This window comes from Drosophila yakuba, chromosome 3R, assembly GCF_016746365.2.
Source record: "Drosophila yakuba strain Tai18E2 chromosome 3R, Prin_Dyak_Tai18E2_2.1, whole genome shotgun sequence".
In the NCBI taxonomy this organism is placed as follows: domain Eukaryota; kingdom Metazoa; phylum Arthropoda; class Insecta; order Diptera; family Drosophilidae; genus Drosophila; species Drosophila yakuba.
The window spans coordinates 21800306-21819501 of NC_052530.2; the positions used below are offsets into that span (position 1 = coordinate 21800306).

At 42.9% G+C, this 19196-nt stretch overlaps 2 protein-coding genes across 6 annotated transcripts in view; both read right to left on the minus strand.

Moving 5' to 3' along the window:
* Nucleotides 1-29: 29 nt before the first annotated feature.
* On the minus strand, nt 30-1985 carry LOC6537870 (glutamate dehydrogenase, mitochondrial). The gene is made up of 4 exons (XM_002098375.3): nt 1498-1985; nt 847-1439; nt 384-791; nt 30-323 (listed from the first exon to the last, which is right to left on the minus strand). Exons 1-4 carry the CDS (start codon nt 1877-1879, stop codon nt 99-101), a joined length of 1608 nt encoding a protein of 535 aa, XP_002098411.1. The 5' UTR covers nt 1880-1985; the 3' UTR covers nt 30-98.
* A 29-nt stretch (nt 1986-2014) lies between these two features.
* Nucleotides 2015-19196, minus strand: part of LOC6537872 (ETS-like protein pointed) — a 59328-nt gene continuing 42146 nt past the window's right edge. For 3 of the 5 annotated variants that reach the window (XM_039375110.2, XM_015193070.3, XM_002098377.4), the window contains 3 exons: nt 3521-4524; nt 3300-3457; nt 2015-3233 (listed from right to left, as the gene is read on the minus strand). In XM_039375110.2, coding sequence (XP_039231044.1) covers nt 3170-3233; nt 3300-3457; nt 3521-4524 — 1226 coding nt within the window. In that variant the 3' untranslated portion in view covers nt 2015-3169. Of the gene's footprint in view, nt 3234-3299; nt 3458-3520; nt 4525-5928; nt 7550-19196 lie in introns of those variants that run through there. The other 2 variants (XM_015193069.3, XM_039375112.2) reach the window with 2 other exon arrangements.

The following is a 19196-nucleotide window of genomic DNA, read 5'->3' on the forward strand; positions in this document are numbered from 1 at the left end:
AATATTTTATTTAAATATTATATAAACTCTTAAATATTAAAAATTACTATGTAAGCAATGAAAAACTGTGAATTTCATATGTACTTCAGTAAAAATCACTACTGTTGAGAAATGCCGGAACTTTCCATGGCCTGGAAAATTTTGAAGGAGGACCAAACGTAGGCGGCCCTCCGCAAATCGTTACACAGTTCAAACTTGTGAGCCATCTCCTTGATGCCACGTGCCGCAGATTCCATAACGGTTTGAAGAGCTGAATCCACTATATCCGCCTCGGTGGTGCATTGTTGTATCCTTTTCAATTTCTTATTGGGACATATGGGCGGCTGAAGGGTAAACGTAGGGGTTTTAAAATCAATAATACTTAATGTTTAGGATGTACGTACGAATTCATTATCGGGGCATTTCTGCATGGACTCGTTGATGGAGTTCATCAGTTCGATAATTAGCTCGGATGTGGATTTGGAATTCATTTTGCCATAGGACACGTGGTTAATGTTTTTAAGGTACTCGAAGTAGGACACGGTTACACCGCCAGCATTGCAATAGAGATCGGGAACTAGGAGCACTCCCTTATCCAATAGGATCTTTTCGCCAGATGGAGTTGTTGGTCCGTTGGCGCCCTCGAGAATCAGTTTGGCCTTTATGTCCTTGGCATTGTCGGTGGTTATCACCTTCTGGGTGGCGCAGGGCATAAGGATATCGGCTTCGGCGGTCAGCAAGTCCTCCTTGGACTCCTCAGCCTTCGGATATCCTTTAATAGTCTTCTTTTCCTCCGTGTATTCGAAAAGATCCTATAACAGAATGCATTCTTTAGAAAATTGCATCCGAAATAGATGGACCACTTACATTAATATCAATGCCGTCCTTATTGTAGAGAGACACATCAAACTCCTTGATGCCGATAACCTTGGCGCCCGCCTCGTGCACATATTTGGCGGCAAAGGAGCCCACATTGCCAAAGCCCTGCACAATGACCGTCTTGTCCTTCCAACCCGTCTTCCACTTGATCAGATCCATCCACTCCTTATCCTTGAGGAAGAGGTCGCCCGCCTTCCAAACGCCTCTGCCCGTGGCCGAATGGCGACCATTGATGCCGCCATTGTGAATGGGCTTCCCGGTGACAATAGCCGACGAGTTGATGTCCTTGTAGCCAAAGGTCTTCTGGTACTGATCCACAATCCAGCTCATCTCACGCGGCCCAGTGTTCACATCGGGTGCGGGTACATCGATGCCGGGACCAATCATATTACGCTTGAGCAGCTCCATCGTGTAACGCCGTGTGATCGTCTGCAGCTCATCCACCGTATACTTCTTTGGGTCGATGCAAACTCCGCCCTTGGATCCACCATAAGGTACATTCACGCAGGCACACTTGAACGTCATAATGGCGGCCAGTGCTTTCACTTCACTTTCGTTCACGTCCAGAGCGTAGCGGATACCTATAAGACCTCGGATGCTAAAGAATTCGCGAATGGATGAGATGGACCACACACTTACCGCCCTTGAGAGGCAATCGATGGCGTACATGATGTGAACGATAACCGCTGATGATTTCGTAGGTGCCGTTCTTGCGCACAATGGGAAAATTAACCTCGACGGAGGTGGAAACACTACCGAGAAGATTCAGGATGGCGGTGACACGAGCCTGACGCTCCTCCGGCTTCATATGCGGATATTTCTCCATTTCCTTGAGCAATGCCGGTTCCATGGTCTGGGCGGCCTTGTGGTAATAGTATAGCACCATTTCCGAGAACTCTGGATCCTTGTCCGTTTCAACCTTTTTCAGCTTCTCGGGCACCTGGTGTGCGTAACGTTGTAATACTTGCCTGGACACAAGGGGATAAACCCCTTTTAGAAGCCGTTCCGCATAACGAAGCATTGTGCAAAAATTATTTTTTGTACATAAACTAATCACATGGAGGTATTTATTCGAATTTGGATGAAAAACTTATGAGATGATACTGATGATTTTCGATCACTTTGATATATTTCCCAGAGAGAACTACGTTTGCTGTTGTATTTTCATATTGGTTTTCTTTTATTGTTGGTTTTATCTTAGCAATGTTAATGATAGCTTTAATATTACGATGTACGCTTGTATAAATACAATATTTTAAAATTGCTCTACAAATGTATGTGTATCTATGTAATCAATATAACGTTATGTTTATGGTTGTAATACGTGGCTATGCATCTACGAACTAAACTTAAGTAGTTAATAGCTATACACACACATACTAGGTAATAAACACTTCTTGAACTGTCTGAATTAACGCACTAGGGAAACACTATGGATCCTATGTATCTAGGAATAGCCTATAAGTATACAGATAGCAGACGATAACAATGTTTCATCATATACATGAAGCATGATAAACTGTTGTGCCGATTTACGTTTAAAACTTTTGGGACCGCACGGAAGCGCACAGAAGTACAGAGAAAAAAAATAGAGGGGCTCGTGAAGTGGAAAACTTAGTTGTACCAGTAGCACAGATTACACATTACAGGTTAGACATACACATAAATACTAGAGACCTACTTATATGCCATACACATCGTCATCGGTATATATACATGCATGATTTTGAAATGTTTCTGGGGTGCCCCGTGCGGGTAAAATGATTATGTAAGTATAACAAAATGTTGCGCTCTAATATCACTTTTGGGACACATGCTTTATGGCCTCTATCAACGTTCGATCCTTTGCAGCTGACATCATCTACATACAGACTATGTGAGAACGAAGAAACATCATCGCATTGCACACAGAATTTCAAATTTAATTCGGTTTATCTTCAACTGGTTCTCTTGCTATAGATCGGCTTACAACTAAATCTGATGTATTTTAAATTAATTTCAAATTAATTTAAAAGTCTAATTTTTACACGGTATAATTACAAGCAAATCGGTTTGACAGGTTGGTGGGTGGGGGAGTTTTCTTTTTGTGTGGGGAGTTAGGACTTTTGGGGGTGGGACTTGGGTTGGCCAACACATTAATCTCGTTGCAAGATCGCAGATCGTGGGGGTCGCTGCTTAAAAGCTAACATCACGCTTGGTAAACAATAACGCTCGAAAGTATTTTGCGGTTGGTTGAGTACAATCCGTGGCTGGGAGCACAGTTCTCCTGGAACTGTTCCCCTTTTTAGGCAGCTTCTCCGCTGCTCCGCTGCTAATCCACATCTTTTTTCTCAATCTTAAGATCATACTTGGCCACCAGCTCCTCGGGTGTGTGTCTGTATATAGAAATATATGTTATTAATAAGAGTGTTGGGTTTATTTCTCTTCTGTCGACTACTTACCCAACTAGATTCTGGAGATCACAGACAAAGCGGTAGACATATCGTTTGCCAGCCGTCTTGTGGATGATGTTTTTGTCATAATAGTAGCGCAGTCCGCGACTCAGCTTCTCGTAGTTCATCTTGGGTTTGTTTTTACGTATGCCCCAACGACGAGCCACCTGATTGAAAAAGATAAGTGTAAGTTAGGCAATCAAATGTAGTTATATTACGAATAGACTTACCTCATCGGGATCGGTTAGCTTGAACTCCCAGCCATCGCCGGTCCACGAGATAAAGCTCTGGCACGTCTTGTCCAGCAGCAACTCCAGCAGGAATTGCCACAGTTGAATGGGACCCGAACCCGTGAAGCACGGCACACCGCCCTGCGTCGTATAGCCGCCCAGCAGGCCCTTATCCAAACCCAAGGTGCTCATGTACGCTGCCGGATGCTGGTGTGCATGTGCTGCTCCCCACTGATCCATGGCCGTGGGCTGTGGGCCCATCGACTGGAAGGGTTGGGCATCATAGGGCGTAAATTCCGGCGGATAAGCATCGTGGAATCGACTCCTGCCGCCGTAAGTGCCATAGAACTCCGAGCTGCTGTCCATGTAACCGTTGCTGTTCCCGGTGCTTCCACCGCTGGCTCCACCACTGCCATTTCCCCCGCTCGATTGCTGACTCTGGTGATCCTGCGCCGAGATCGTGCTGTGATAATCACTTTCATCACCACCGCCGCCGCCGCCCGAACTCCTACCGCCTGTGGGCCCACTGCCACTGCCACCACCATAGGCGGCCAGGTGGGCGGGCAAACCGTAACTACTGAGATCCGTGGGATCGTTCTGGCTATTACTGCCGCCATAGCCACCAAGATTACCATTCTGGGTGCCGGGCTCCTCTTTGAGGTGATGTTGGAAGATCGCCGCCGCCGCCATGGTGGCCATGTAGTTAATATTATTATTGTTATTATTGTTGTTATTGCTGCCCGCATTCGCATTGTTGCTGCCACCGCTGTTGTTGTTGTTGCTGTTGCTGCTGTTTGTGTTGTTGCTGCTGCTGGTGGTGTTGTTGTTGTTGTTTTCGTTGTTGCTGTTGTTGCTCTGCTGGACAGCGGGCGGTAACATGGAGTTATTATTGTTGTTGTTGCTGCTGGCGCTGCCGCTGCCATTGACAGTGGGCTGCTGCGATTGCTGCTGCTGCGGGGGCGGGCTGCTGTTGATGCGGTCGTGTGTGTTGCTGGTGTTGTAGCCTGCAAGCGATACGAAATAAGAGATGGTAATTGGATTAGACATTGTTATGGATATGGATATGGATATGGGTACGGTTATGAGTATAATCAGTGGCCGTCAATCCAGGAATACGACATGTAATAAGTAGAAAATCAAAGCAGTTCAGTTGGAAGACCCATATTTACATTTTAAGTAAACTCAGTAAAGGATCCAATTCATTTTAGTTTATTTACTCATATGAAAATCGAAATTCGGAGAACTTTTCAATAATATTACTTGCAATTGATAACTATAATAATTCTATAATATTCTCTTTTTTATATCAGCGAAGACCGAGTTATACATTGAGATATAAGATATATTAGTTTATATGAAAGTCTTAAAAAGCAACAAATTTATCGTGGGAAATGAGTGGCGTCAAAATCGCTAGATACATTTTTCACACGCCAAAACACATTGATTGCAGATTGTTCGCAGTTTCAATTAAATGGTCTTCATAGAAATGGGGCGTCTCTCAATCGAGCGAAAGACTTCGAAAACCAATCAAAATCACAGCGCACACACACACAAGCACAGACCACAGCGCACACAGATACCCACGCACACAGATACAACAACCCCGATCTAATGGTGTGCACGCTACATTAATTGCGAATACAGCGAAATTTAACACATTTCGATGTACACGCGACGCGTACACACTCGTGTATCTGTGGGATACACGAAAACCTGTTGGCCCATACACACATACACACGCGCAGCCCTCTAGCCGTCCCACTCGCACACAGCAAAGAAATAAAAAAGCTTTCACAGCGCTTCGTTTCGATTCCCATTCGCTCGCAGATACAGCGATACAGCAATACAGCGATACAGCGACACAAAGATACAGATACAGTCCCCCGTTGGCTGGCCAAAGAGTTGGCAGCGCCTCTTTAGGTGCCGCCTCCAGAGAGCGCAAGAGCATCCGTATCTGGCAGATACATCTGAGGCCGGCCACAGGGGCATCTTCTAGCGCTCAACAAGCCACTTATCACCCAGCTCAATCTGATGCACGCAGCGAAATGGGGATAGTGCAGAGTATATTTCAGATACATTTGAAGAAACTAGTGATTTTAAGAATATAACAATGTAAGATGCCTTACTTTATAGATATAACTCAATTTTGAATTATTTTTCTGCAGTAAAATCTAAGCATAGCAATAGTTGTATATCATTATTTACCAGTACCAAGTTTTTTCGCTGCGTGTATGTCCCAGTCCCTCCCCTTAGCCACCCCGACTTGTTGCGTGTCAAACACTTAAAAACAAATTACGAATTTAATTATGCCACCGCAACGCGTCTTCTTCTGCTTAGCTGCCTTTTCACACCCCAGCAGCAATCGTAATTAAAAGCACCGTTTTTGATGTCGGTAAATATTTGCTGACCTGTATCTGTACCTGAACTAAAGAAGTTGACATCCGAGTCCGTGTAGTAGGCATTCGCATCGCCCACAAAGGGCGCCATATCATTGAAGTAACCCAGTCCCAGCGATGCAGCCGTGGAGCTGCTCAATGCCCCAACCAGATTGTTCGCAGTCGCGCTCCCTGCAGTGGCGAATCCCTGCGAGGAGGCACTCGACGTGGAGCCACTCGAACTGGAGCCGGATGAGGTGGTGGTGGTGCTGCCCGTACTGCCGCCGGATAAACGATGATGCGGCAACTGGGCAGCTGATGATCCGTATCCATGTTGCTGCTGCTGCTGCTGCTGGTGGCTATGTTGCTGCTGTTGCAGGAGTAGAGATTGCTGCTGTTGCTGTTGCTGCTGTTGCTGCTGCATCGTGTGATGGCTGTGCAGTCCTGGCTGCTGCGCCAACTGGTGATGCGGATGGCTGTGATGGCTGTGGTGATGATGATGATGATGATGCTGTGCCAGGTGGTAGCTGGGATAGTTTTCATAGCTTTGCAGTACCATGTTGTAGTTGGGCGCCGTGTGGCAATTGTTATTATTGTTGCTACTGCTGGTTGTGTTGGTGGTGAAGTGACTCTGATTGAGATGCTCCTGGAGCTGCTGCTCCTTATCGCTGTCCAAGGCGTTGGCGGCACTGATTATGCTGGCATTCACTAAAAACGCAGAGGGCGGCATTTCTTCGCTTCAAAATGATCGGTACTCAAAAACGGAAACTCCACCTCGCTGGTCAAAGTGCACGTCATTGACTCTGGAACTGTAGGCAAATCTGCGGGATCAGCTCTCAATTGATTCGAATGGTTTCGAATGGATTGTCCCCTTATGCTGGTGGTACTTGCAGTTGTATTAAAATTGATTTCACTTCACTTTCGATGTTCGGGGGGGTTTTTATTTTAATTTTTGCACTGTCAGTTTGTGTCCAGAACCCAGAGAATAATTTTTGGTCGTTTTGTGTGGTTTATGAATTTGGTTTTTTCTTTCTTTTTTGGATGCGGGTCCACCTAATCAATTGGATGGCCCGCTGGACAATTGATAAGTTTTAAGTATGAGGGTGTGATATTACCAAGAATCTCTGCTTAATTTGCGTGATTTCTTTTAATCAGTATGTGTGTATTTACGATCGCACTTGTTCAGATATACATATATGTACATATATATAAACTCAAATATATATTTGCGGTATTTGCAGTTCACACACCGTCGCGAATTCTTAGCACTTTTGCGAATTAATGGCAATTAATTGTGAGCACTTCACGATCGTCGCTCTGGCACGGGCGATAAATTAATGCGCATATCGTAACTATATGTACATTGTTTTCATGCCGCGCTTACAATCAGTATGTTTGCTGTTGTTTTTGCCGTTCCTTAAATTCACATTTATTTCGTTTCGTTTCGTTTTGTTTTATCGTGTGTATTGTGTTATTATGTATTTTGCGCGCAATTTATGCCGATAAAAAAACGAATGTGCCGTACGTAGGGATCGAGTTAAGATCACTAGAGAGTATGGTATGGTACTTTATATAGAGATGGTGGGTTTACTATATACACAATGAGCATGCGACGTCAGCTCCGCCACCTTCGACATCCGTTCAAGAACTGAAGTTGCTCTGAAGTTGCACTCGGGTTGTTAGCTGTTCGTTCGACCAGCTCGGCATTCGCTCTCTCTTTCTGGACGCGCCACCTCTCGCTCGCACGCGTGCGACCGTGTGTGGGAGAGAACGCTTCGTGTGTGCGCTTCGGCTTTGACGACTTCGCCTCGCATTCCGAGATACCGAGATACAGATACGAATGTGCCAATGGCAAATAATAATAATCGAGTCGAGTCGAGTTGAGAATACTTTCACAGGGTGTTTCTCACACGCTCTCGCTCAATCAGCCATCCATCGACTGCTCTCTTAGTTAGTGGCAGTGACTAAAACAAAAGCCACAGCGACTTCAATTAAATGGCCCGCCGCTGCGCATTTAAGGCAAACGTTTGCTTAAAGAGTTTCGTAGTTCTACTTGTTGAATTGGAACCTCAAACGTAGCTCGGTTTATCGTAATATTTTGAGAAAAGCTTAAACACCATATTAATTCTTTAAAAACATCTTATCTGTTTAAAATGTGTTTTTCGTAAAATTAAAACTATTAAATATTTTCATTTTCTTAATCGTTAGTTTCTGTGAAAGGTTTCCAGGTACTACTTGTTGAATTGGAACCTTAAACGTAGCGCCGTTTATCAAAATATTGCAATATGTTTTATATTAGCTAGATAGCATTTTTAAGAAAAGAACTAATTACCCGAAAATGCCCGTTTTAAAATATTCTGGATAAAATTCTTCTCTGTTTCAAATGTTTGTTTTTTCTTGAGAATTTCAGCCCTTATCAAATGAAATTAGTATTTTTAACGAATTATTCTTGGTTCAAGATGTGTTTTTCCGCAGCAGTACTGTGGATAGTCGAAATTGGTTTTTTTTTTTGTTGGAATCATTAACAACGCCAACTCGCAAGAGCCGTCAAAATGGCCCTCAGCAAATCAGAAGACAGCGAGCAACGACGAACGGAATAAAAAGATACAAAAGTATCTCGGCCCACTGGTCAGTTGGCTGGGCTCTTGGCGATCATTACCATGATGATCGAGTGGGCAGCACATCATCATCAGCAAGCTCCACACAGCAAATGTATCTCACAGATACTCGCATAATGAGCCAAAGTGGGATTGGCTGCCGCCTCTCACAAACACATTCGCTCGATGAGATCATGCCAAAAACAAAAAACTAAAAATTAAAACGAAAAACAGAAGAAAAAAAAAACAGAGCAGCAAGAAATTAAAAATTAGTTAACTATTCCAAACCGAAGGCGTACGTGTCTTCGACGTGGGCTCCACTTTCAGATACACATATGTATTATATAAATATTTTTTTGTTTTTGGCTAATGAACAGCAAACGAATAAGAAAAAATGGTGGCCATAGCTCTGGAAACGTGTTTTGGGGCATTTTTTTCCGCTGTCCGTTAGCCAATGACAATTTGCTTTGGATTTTCGGGCTAAATACGAGTCCGAAACGTGAAATCCAGAATGACACGTTTCCACTTATAAAAAAGAAGATAGATCCCCATGGCTGTGTGGATAATGATATTGAACGCCATAAAGAAGCCATAGGTGAGGTGGATTTTTCGCTTATCAGGCTTTGGGGGCAGCTGCTCTTATCGGCGGGGGAATCGCTTGTTGATTCTCAGCCCACTGATAGCCATTGCAATGGCCTCAAGTGGTCGTCTTTTCTTGGAAAACTCCAATGCACCTCGAGCTGATAAAGCACAAAAGTTATGCGCTGGGGGTTATTACACGAAACAAAGTTGCCAATTTAACGGCATACATAATAAATACGCATAAGGAAGCCCCAAAACCCCAACAGCTGTTGACCATCTTTGGTGTTGGCCACAAAAGGATGGCTTCTTTCTGCTTTTTTTTTTTGGCCACTTAAGAATTCATGCAGCACAATCATATTTATAATGTAAAATATATTTAAAAAAAAAATGATTTTTTTCGTTAGCTTCTTGTTTTTTTCCACTTTGATTTGCTGCGCAAAGTGCTGGAGAACAATAGAGAGACACAGAAAAAAAAAAAAACAAGCGGAAATACAAAAAACGCAGTGAAAGAAGCAGAGCTATCGCCATGGGAGCGAGGGAGAGGGGCTGCTGCCGAGAGCGAGATAGATGATGCGCCTCGCTTACGACCATTTCCGGTTGAAGCACGTGCGCACATTTTGAAGAGGAGCGAGCGTAACCATCGAACCCCAGTCCCAACTCCAGCCACTCCTCCCATTGCGCCTCCTCCTCCCCGGGCTGCACATAACCCGATGAAAAGCCACCACCAAAGCAGAAAACCAATCACAATCTCATAAAACCGGCGACACTTCTCCACCAAAAAGGGATAAAGAAAACAAAACAAAACAAGCCGAGTCTTCCTCTCTTCACCTTCGTCTTCAGGGGAGTAAATTGTAGATCCTACTTGCCGAAAACGCACACGTTCGCAGCCAAGGGTTAACATAATAATTATTGTCTTGAATAAATGCACACGCAGAAAAATCAGATCAAACTAATATGCACAGCTACATTTATTCAACTTGAAAGTATACCAGAAAAACAAAGAAACGTCAATGTGAAAGCTAAATTTTGTCTTTTAAACAACAGCTTCTTAATAATTCGAAATTATGAATATTTCTTATAAATATTTTCGAGCACTAGAATGGCACCTTTTCTAGCTGTGCACCAAATAATAAGATGGTGTGTGCCAAAACAAAAAAAAAAGTAAAGGAGCAAAATGGAATAAGCATACTTTCATACTTTCAGTTGAATTTCAATTAAAACTCGTTTTGCTCGCACAAAAGGCTTACACACTTAATGCAATAAGGATCTCGAGGAGGAGGAGTTGCAGGAAGCGCCTTCGGGCAGAACAAAGACCACCGAATCTAGGGATTCCTTCGGATTCTTTTCGGCCTGCCAACAGCTGTCGCCTGACACTCGAGATCAGCAGCCATTCAATTGATATCAAATTGGAGTAGGATGATCCCTGCCTGCCAGGAGATCTCGCTTACCCAATTGCACGTGTGCAAATTGCACTCTCAACGATCTGAGTTCCCTGCTCCTTGAGCCCAGTGCTCTGTGATCTGTGCTCTGTACCATATAGCTGCAAGCACTTCCGGCCCCATCCCGCTAATGTAAATCGGATGTCAATGCATTGCGCGTGAGGCATATCAATTAAAAGACGAGGCGCTCGAAAGAGCGAGTGAGTGAGAGAATGAATGAGTGAGTGAGAGGCGAAATGCCAGAGAGAACCTGTTAGAAGACAAGCCGCATAAATAAATAAACTGTTAGGCTGCAAAACGGAAGGAAATCGTAAACACAAGCCAGTAGTTGTTGCTGCTGTTGCTGTTGCTGTTGCTGCTGCTGCTGATGTTTTGACACGCATACTATCATAATTACAGCTCCCATTAATGCCCATTTCCCCCCCTCCTACAAAAGCAACGCCCCCTTGGAGCTACTATGCCACTATACAGCCCACCACCTTGCCCACTTGTTCTGTTCTGAAGCTGATGCTTCCGTGCAGCGGCCAAGAATAATATCAATTTTCTATGTAAACTCACCCCACACCCCACACCCCACACATCTTTCGACTGCAATTTCAGGTTGGGAAGAATACCTGCATTTTGACAACAAAATAAACACTGATCTCAGCAGCTATCTAGCTATCTAGCTACCTCTGATTGTTGGGAGCCGTAAACAACACACACTAAATACAAACAACAATAATCATAATAACGCTGGATTCATACGATCTTACGATCTTACGATCTTGAGATCCGCATGCGTTTCACAGCTCCTGGCTGAGAAGAGCGGAAATGAAACCAGATACTTTGATAGCAACATCGCAACGCATGTGCAGCTGGGCCACAAGATCTCAACTCACTCGTACACACATGTACGTACATACATATATGAGTACTCCTATATGTATGTACTGGGTATGTACTTATCGATCTTGATTAAGCAAAACGCTGCCAAGTGCTCTTGATCTTGATTTAGTTTTCGATTGAGGCTGCTGAAGTAGGATATGATCCTGCAGTTGCTAAATGCCGCGGATGTCATTGATCTGGCATCTAAACTGAACAGATCTCATCTGAAGTGAACTGATCTGCACAGAGATCGATCAAAAGAGCGTCTGAAAACTGAGAAGTTGGCTGACTTTTGTGCGAAAATGAGACACTAACTGATGCTGCCTGGGAAATGAAGGAGGAAACCGGAGCTTCACGACAGGTGAATCAAGATTGTGGGTCAGGTTCTAAGATTTGGGAGCGCAAATTAGGCGATCATGCTGCTGAAAGATTTTGCCAACAGATAGTACATTTTAAATGAAGATCTTGTCATCGGTCAATACTCAGGTAATATAGCAGATCAAGTGCACATTCTATCAAACCTTATCTGGTTTGAGTGATCGTGAGAAACTGATTTCTAATGTGACAGATGTGTATCTGTTTAGTATGTTGATGCTGTCACTCGTTTTAGACATGCAAACTCTAAGGATTGGATTAGTTTGTCTTAGTTTTGTACTAGAAATACAAATCCGTTCAGGATCTTTAATATTCCAATCTATCATTAACTCATTGCCTGATCATGTTACCCTGACATCCAATCAATATATATTTTACATCATTAATATCAGTTCACCAAAACCGGAAATGATGCTGCTGCTGGCTATTTAGGTCATAAATCAGGGGTTCTTTGATTCAGGATCTTTGTTTGATGTGTGCTTCACATATGACGATAAACCCTACAATAGTTGTTTAAAAATGTTGGCACATATATGTCTAGGTGTCCTAATTCTCCTCCACAAGATGATCGCTGAGGGGGATCTCAGCTGTAATTAGATCTAAGATCAATAGCAACACTTTCCGTTAAACCGGAAATGATCATGTTGGCCATCGAGTGATCTTCAATCAGGACCTACAACCATACAGGATCCTCTATTTGTGTGTGTGTGTGTGTGTTTCTTGAGTTTGTCAGATGTGCAGCCGAGGAAACAGTTGGCCAGAAGACAGAGAGTGACTCGCTAAATGGCTCATTTATGGCCATTTCCCACTGCGCGGCAACAACGCACCCGAAATGTGGCATGCGGTCACCTTCGACAACTACACAAACTACAACAACGGCAACATCGGCAAGCGGTACGACAACAACAGCTAGTGTACCGCAAAGCACAAACGAATGAACCTGAACCTGAAACTGAATGTGAACCTGAATGTGAATGTGAGTATGCAAGCGAATGTGAGTGCGAGTGTGAGCCTTCCAGAGAGCTGCGGGGGTGTGGCAGTTGCAACTCAAGCGGCTGACTAAATGTCAGTGTATTCTGCACCTGTCCGACTATCGCCATGCCAACAAAAGCAACATCACATCAGGGCCAAGGGAGAAATGCTCATATATACATACATATATGTATAGGGGGGAAAAAAACGTAATGAAAAAACTGCGTGCGTCGACAGAATTTTGGACAGCGACAACATGTGTTGCTGCTGTAGCGAGGGACAACTGTTGTGCACCGCTGACTGCGTTCGCTCTTTTTTTTCTCCACTTTTATACTGAACCAAAAATAATCGGGCAGTTGCAATATAAGATTCTATATAAAACGTTAAAAGTGTTGAAAAAAATAGGAAATTTAAAGCTCCTTGAATTGCACATTAAACATCCCTAATAAGTTGCAAGACTATGATTACTAATACAAACTTTAAATGTTATTTAATTTAATTTTAGAATTATACACATTGCACATAAAGATAAATGTGCACAGCTGTCGCACGTTAAGTTCATTAACCCATATACACATTTTTCTCGCCGTGTAGCTTTGCTTGGTCAGATTGTGTGAGCCTACGCACACAGTTGCAGCTATCGCCCACACAATAAGCGTGAGTGTGAGTGTGAGTGTGAGAAACTGCAGGCAGCCTGTGTTCCTCCTGCTCCTGCTCCTGCTCCCTTTCCATGATCCTGCCTCCTGCCCTTTTCCTGGTTCCTTCTTCCTTGTTCCTTATTCCACTTTCTGCCCCTACTCCATCTCTTCCACTCTGTATCTGTGTGTGTTTACTCCGGGCGAACAAGATGCAGTCAAGCGATATAGGGATATTAGAATGCCCGACATGCGGAGATCCCGGGGATCTATGGATCTCAAGATCGGAAGAGGGAATGGGAATGGGAATGGGAATGGGAATCTACCTGCCGTGCCACTTTGGGCTTGCCTAATTTACTTGTGCCCTCCGCCTCGCCGCCGCATTGTTCTTGCAGTTTTCATTCATAAAATGTGAAATCTCTACCCTGGCGAGGCATTGAACTGCTCTTGGAAGGAGCAGAAGAAAGGAATCTCAAGGTGCATCGATACGGAACTAAAGGAAGTAAATTACCGGATGTTGTCTACTCATTTGCTTGTTGTTCTTTTCGCATTTTCCTCTGCCCTTTTATTTTTTTTTTGTTTTTTTTTTTTTTGCTTTGATTCATCGAAATGTCCTGCGGGCAGTCCTTTGTGGGACGACCTTGCTGCTTGTTGCTCATTTTTCAGTTGAAACCGAAACCAAAGCGAACACAACGAGCTGTATAATGCAAGCCAATAAAACATTTTGCCAATCCTTGGGATACACCTTTTTGCTTTTCGGGGGAGGAGTGGGTATCGAATGGCATGATATCCTGGACAGCCCTTTTAATTGCACACCACGTATGCAATGAGTTTTTAATTGCCATTCAACTGTTGTTGGGCCAGCTCGGTAGTTGACGCTTTCCCACGCTACCACCAACTTTATATAGTTTTGTAATTTTAGTTTTTTCTTTTTTTTACACAATTTTCATGTTTGATTAATTGCACAACAAATGCAGGAGCGACGTTTCGGCTGATTGCGTCGCAATGTCTCGTTAAAGGACACGTACAACTTGTGAGGGTGGAGTGGAGCGTGGGAGAGCTGCAAGGGGGGTGGTGGCAATGTTTATTGCTTTATGGGCCATAACTTTTAAACGTTGCACTAATTATGAAACAAGTCGAGGCGATCATGGCGTTAAGAGGTGGCAATTGTGTTGCAATTAACTTACTGAATGTGTCATGTACATATGTAAACTCCTAACCAAATTGCTCATCATCTTTTGAACACAAAAACTCGAATTAACTTAGAACTTATAATAAAATATTAATTTTTTAATATTTATCATCTCTTTATTAATACCTGAGCTGTTTTTACACAAGCTTTTTAGCAACCAATCAAACAAAACTAAAGAAAAACACCTTGTAAGCCGCTTTTGCCCCAACACTTTCATCTCTTATCTATGGGCGTTGAGTGGACAACTTTGGGGCATTACAGATACTTACAGATACTTACTAGGGACTAAGCAAATAGAGTAAAACCTCTCAGGTAAACAACTACAACAACAACAAGGGCTGGCTGGTAAATAGCAGCGAATGAAACAATGAGACAACAACGTGGACAGAAAAAATATAAACAAATCAGCTGCGCAAGCGCACAGATCAAACGCCAAAATGCCGAAAGGCCGACAGCTCAGAAAAGCCAAAAACAACAACAACAACAAATACGGCTCGACACTTTTAAAATTGCAAGAAGATGAGGAGAGGAGAGAAGAGAAGAGAAGAGAGGGGTGGTCTCGAAAATTAAAGCTAAAGCAAGCTGAAAATTCAAATTTATTTACACTTTGACGCATTTAAAACAAAGAGAGCGGGAGATACCCGCACTGAAATACGACTAAAAAACAAAAAAAAAACAACAAGTCTGGAAAAAAAACATAAAATAACGAAAAAAGAGAGAGAACAGCCAAGTGTAGGCAAATAAATGACACAACAACAATGGCTATAACGATGTGAAAATTAAATGAAAATGAATAAAAGCCAGTGAGAGAGAAGCCACTAAGCAGGGCAGCCAGGTCTCAAACTGATAAAGATCAGAAAATACAAAAAATACAGAAAATAGTTAAAGCCAAAGCAGAAACATTAACGGAGACTGAGAAATGTTCAAGTTTTGCACAGAATTTACGAGTTCGCTTTTGAGCCCAACCAAATTGCATTAGCAGCTAGAGTGCAGGGGGGAGTGCGGTGCTGGAAATGAGGTGAAATGAGAATTTTCCCACGTTCCGACTTCGTAAACTCAGGTGTTCGAGTTGGACAAATGATTGCCACAAATGTGGGCAATCCACACGAACTACACGAACTGCACAACCAGCAGAACCGGGAGTCGCAGGACAACCAACTCGCAGGACACATTCACACACAGGTCCTGTGCACGGTGGTTGCATCCACTGATAGGCATCGCACCACCAGCACCACCACCACCAGCACCACTTGCACCCCCTATCACCTGAGTGCAACATTAGCTGCTGCCCTCTGACGGAATTTCGCTCACCCTCTCCAAAAGAGAGTGCTCGCCCTTACACTGAAAACAATATTATATACTATTACCAAAGCTATTAATATGGAACACTATATTATAAGGCGAAAGCTTGTTCATTTATAGTTCTTGTTAGCTAGTAAATTGTGTAAATTTTGTCAAAATAAATATACCAATTGTTTCTCTCTGTGCACGCACCCTTATCGCCCACATCCCCTTCCGATTTGTTGCATTTCCCAACTACCAATTGCATTTCTATATAATTTTGTTATTTGTCTGCGCGGCGACAAGTGCTGCAACCAGAATGTTTTTCTTTTTTTGTTGTTTTCCCTGTCAGTTCCCAAGGTTTTGGGTTAGTAGAGCTATGCTTTATAGAGGCACCATATAGAGGGTGGTTTTAGGACTACTATTTTCCCTGCCTGGGATTTATCTTGGTTTCGAGTATTTGTTTGTTGATTTAAGCATCAGAATTTCGTGTCGCTTTGAGGTTTTTCAAGTGGCGACAAGTTACAACCGGAAGTGAACAGGTTGGAAAAATGGTTTTCGGGAATTACAAGTGTTCAAAAATATTCTGTTTTAAGAATGTAAGAAATGTAAGCTTAAATCAATGTGATATATTCATAGAATTAAGCCATGACTCATTCTTAATTCTTTTTTGCCTTTGGCGAATCTCTTTGCAGTTCTATGCCCATTGATTTTCTCATCAATCGCGCGTGATTCCCCCAACAATTCGAAAGGAGAAAACAAATTTTCAACACAATTCAATTAGCGCACACGCGGCCGCAAAAATCAAAAACCGAAATTGTTAATGAAAATTGCAAAATGACCCCCTGTTCGCCGCGCGCCAAAGTAAATAAACACGAATTGCACATCTTGCAGAGGAGAAAACGAGCGAAAGAAAAGCTGATGGAAAATGGAAAAACGCCTCAAAACGGAAATATGCAAGGAAATTGCCAAGGCGCTGACAGCCGATTAATCGCGATGAGGTCGCTCTAAGACTCTAAGAAATCGTTGGGTAGATGAATGAATGAAAGGATGAGGTCAAAGGTTAGGCGGATATTTTCGAGCGAATGCAACGGAAATTGCGGCAACAACAAAATGTCCTCAAAAGCCATAAAATAGGTAATAGACAGTGAATGAAAAAACAGAGCAGCAGACACAGACTGAGACATAATTTCATCAGAGTTATTAATTTTTAGCGTTGAAATTTGCTTTAATAATATAATTAAGCGCGAGCGAGACAGGCGAAGGAGCGACAAGGCGGGCAGATAGAAAAAACGCAGCCTCACATCCGGTCAACATTTTGTCGCTCATGTGAACTCTTTTCAAAAGGCGAACGAAATAAATAATAATACAAAAAAAAGCAAAAAAAAAGAGAGGTAAACCAAATTACAGATGGGGGTCTTTGGAGGCCTGGAGTCGAGTCTTGCTGGCTTGGAGTCTTCAAGTCTTGGCAGATTGTCTGCAAATCCAAAACAAGTTACAGTTCATTCATTCGCCACTCATTCACCCATTCATTGATTCACTCGCTGGCTGGGCCATTCATTCAGTCGATCGCCCAACCGGCTTTTGCCTGCCTTTTCGGATTTCCTATACTTGGACGTATGTACATATGTAAACCCAACTCAACTTTGCTCCATTCATCCAACGGATGTTGGTTCAGCTCAGTTCTTTACATGGCTCCCCTCCCTCCCTCCTTACCCCTCCGGCGGTCTGATAGACAAACAACAAGCTCCGAGATTTGATTTGATTTGATTTTATTTATTTGATTCGTTTGTACTCGTATGCCGTTTGCAGCGAGTTAATAATTATGAATTGGCGTTCGCTCGTTGGGCAAGTCGTTGGCACAGCCTCTAGATACAAAGATACTTTTGTATCTATGTGGCTATTTCTCCATTTTGTCGTTCGCCTTTTTGTTTGCCTAATTCTTAATGATGCATAAAGTGCTTTGCCTCGTCGCCGCTTTGCAAACAGAGTTTTGAAAGTTGATTGCAAATTAATTGCCCACGCCCGCAAACCTCCGGCCTAAGTTTAAGAATTCTTAAATGTATTATTACCTTTTAATTATAGTTTTTTTGTCGCGATTTATGATCTAATTTGCAAGCCTAACCCATACTGAAATACACTCAAATTAGTGGTGTAATAAAAAATAGATAATTAGGCGCTTGGAAGCTAATTTGATTACTTTTTACACCTTTAAGATACATAGTTTGTTATCTGTATCGATTTATCAAATAATTAGAGGTTACTTTAATGTCTATCTTTACCAGTTTACAAACTTGTTAATCATTTTGGGCTTATAAATATTATTATGAATATACAGATACAGATTACCTAGCACAGATAGTCGCATTCTCACACGGTTCAAGCCCATAAGTCAGCCCGAGTTGTATAGTTCAAGGTAGTGCGCCACCCCAAAGTGCACAGATGCATATATCATTCTATATGGGATGCATTTGCATCTGAAATCAAATGCAGTTTGTCTCTTTCATTTCTACGTTTCGTTCGTTGCCTTTTCGGGCCTCCAAAACCAAATCCAAATCGAGCCTCTCTTTCACTCACTCCCCCATACTATTAGCGGCTTTTGCATTATACAAATTTAATGTTTAATTTTTTTTCTCCCTATACATACATATACACCGCTGTCGTTGCTGTTGTTCTTTTGAGCGTTCTTTGTTTTAAATGAACTCGACCGTAACGCTTTTCTATGGCGTAAATTTACATCTACGTACGTAACGAAATAAAATGGAAATACATCACAGTCAGATACGAAAATAAAAAAAAAACACAAAAAAAACAGAAAAGAACAGAACTGAAACGTAAAAAATTAAAGTTCGAGGAGACGCCGACGTCGTCGTCGACAGGCGGCAACAATGGTGTTGTTGTTGCTGTTGTTGTTGATGTGCCTGCAGCAACATCAGCGGCAACATCGGCAACAGTTCCAATCCGCGGATTCACTTCTCTGCCCTGGAATCCCATTTGAATTTCAGGTGAGGAGTGAGGGTGGGGGTGGGGAGCAGAAAAGGGGTTAAGTGCAGGCCGCATTAGAACCAATGTCGGTCGGTTGGCTGGCTGCGCGTCGGATTCAGCTGAATATGGTAATAAATTAAACGAAATCCGCGCAAGATAGATAAATGTATGCATACATAGGCTGCACCACCAAGTGATGTGGTGCGGTGGTGTGTGGTGTGTAATGGGTGGTGTTATGCAAGCCACTCAGCGGACCAACCGCAGAATGCAACCAAACGCACACAGAAGTAGAAACAGAGCTAAAGAATGCAGCTACCAGGGAGTTTTGCAAGGGAAATTGGGGAAACGGCCTTAGAGGTACTTAGGATCTTACTTA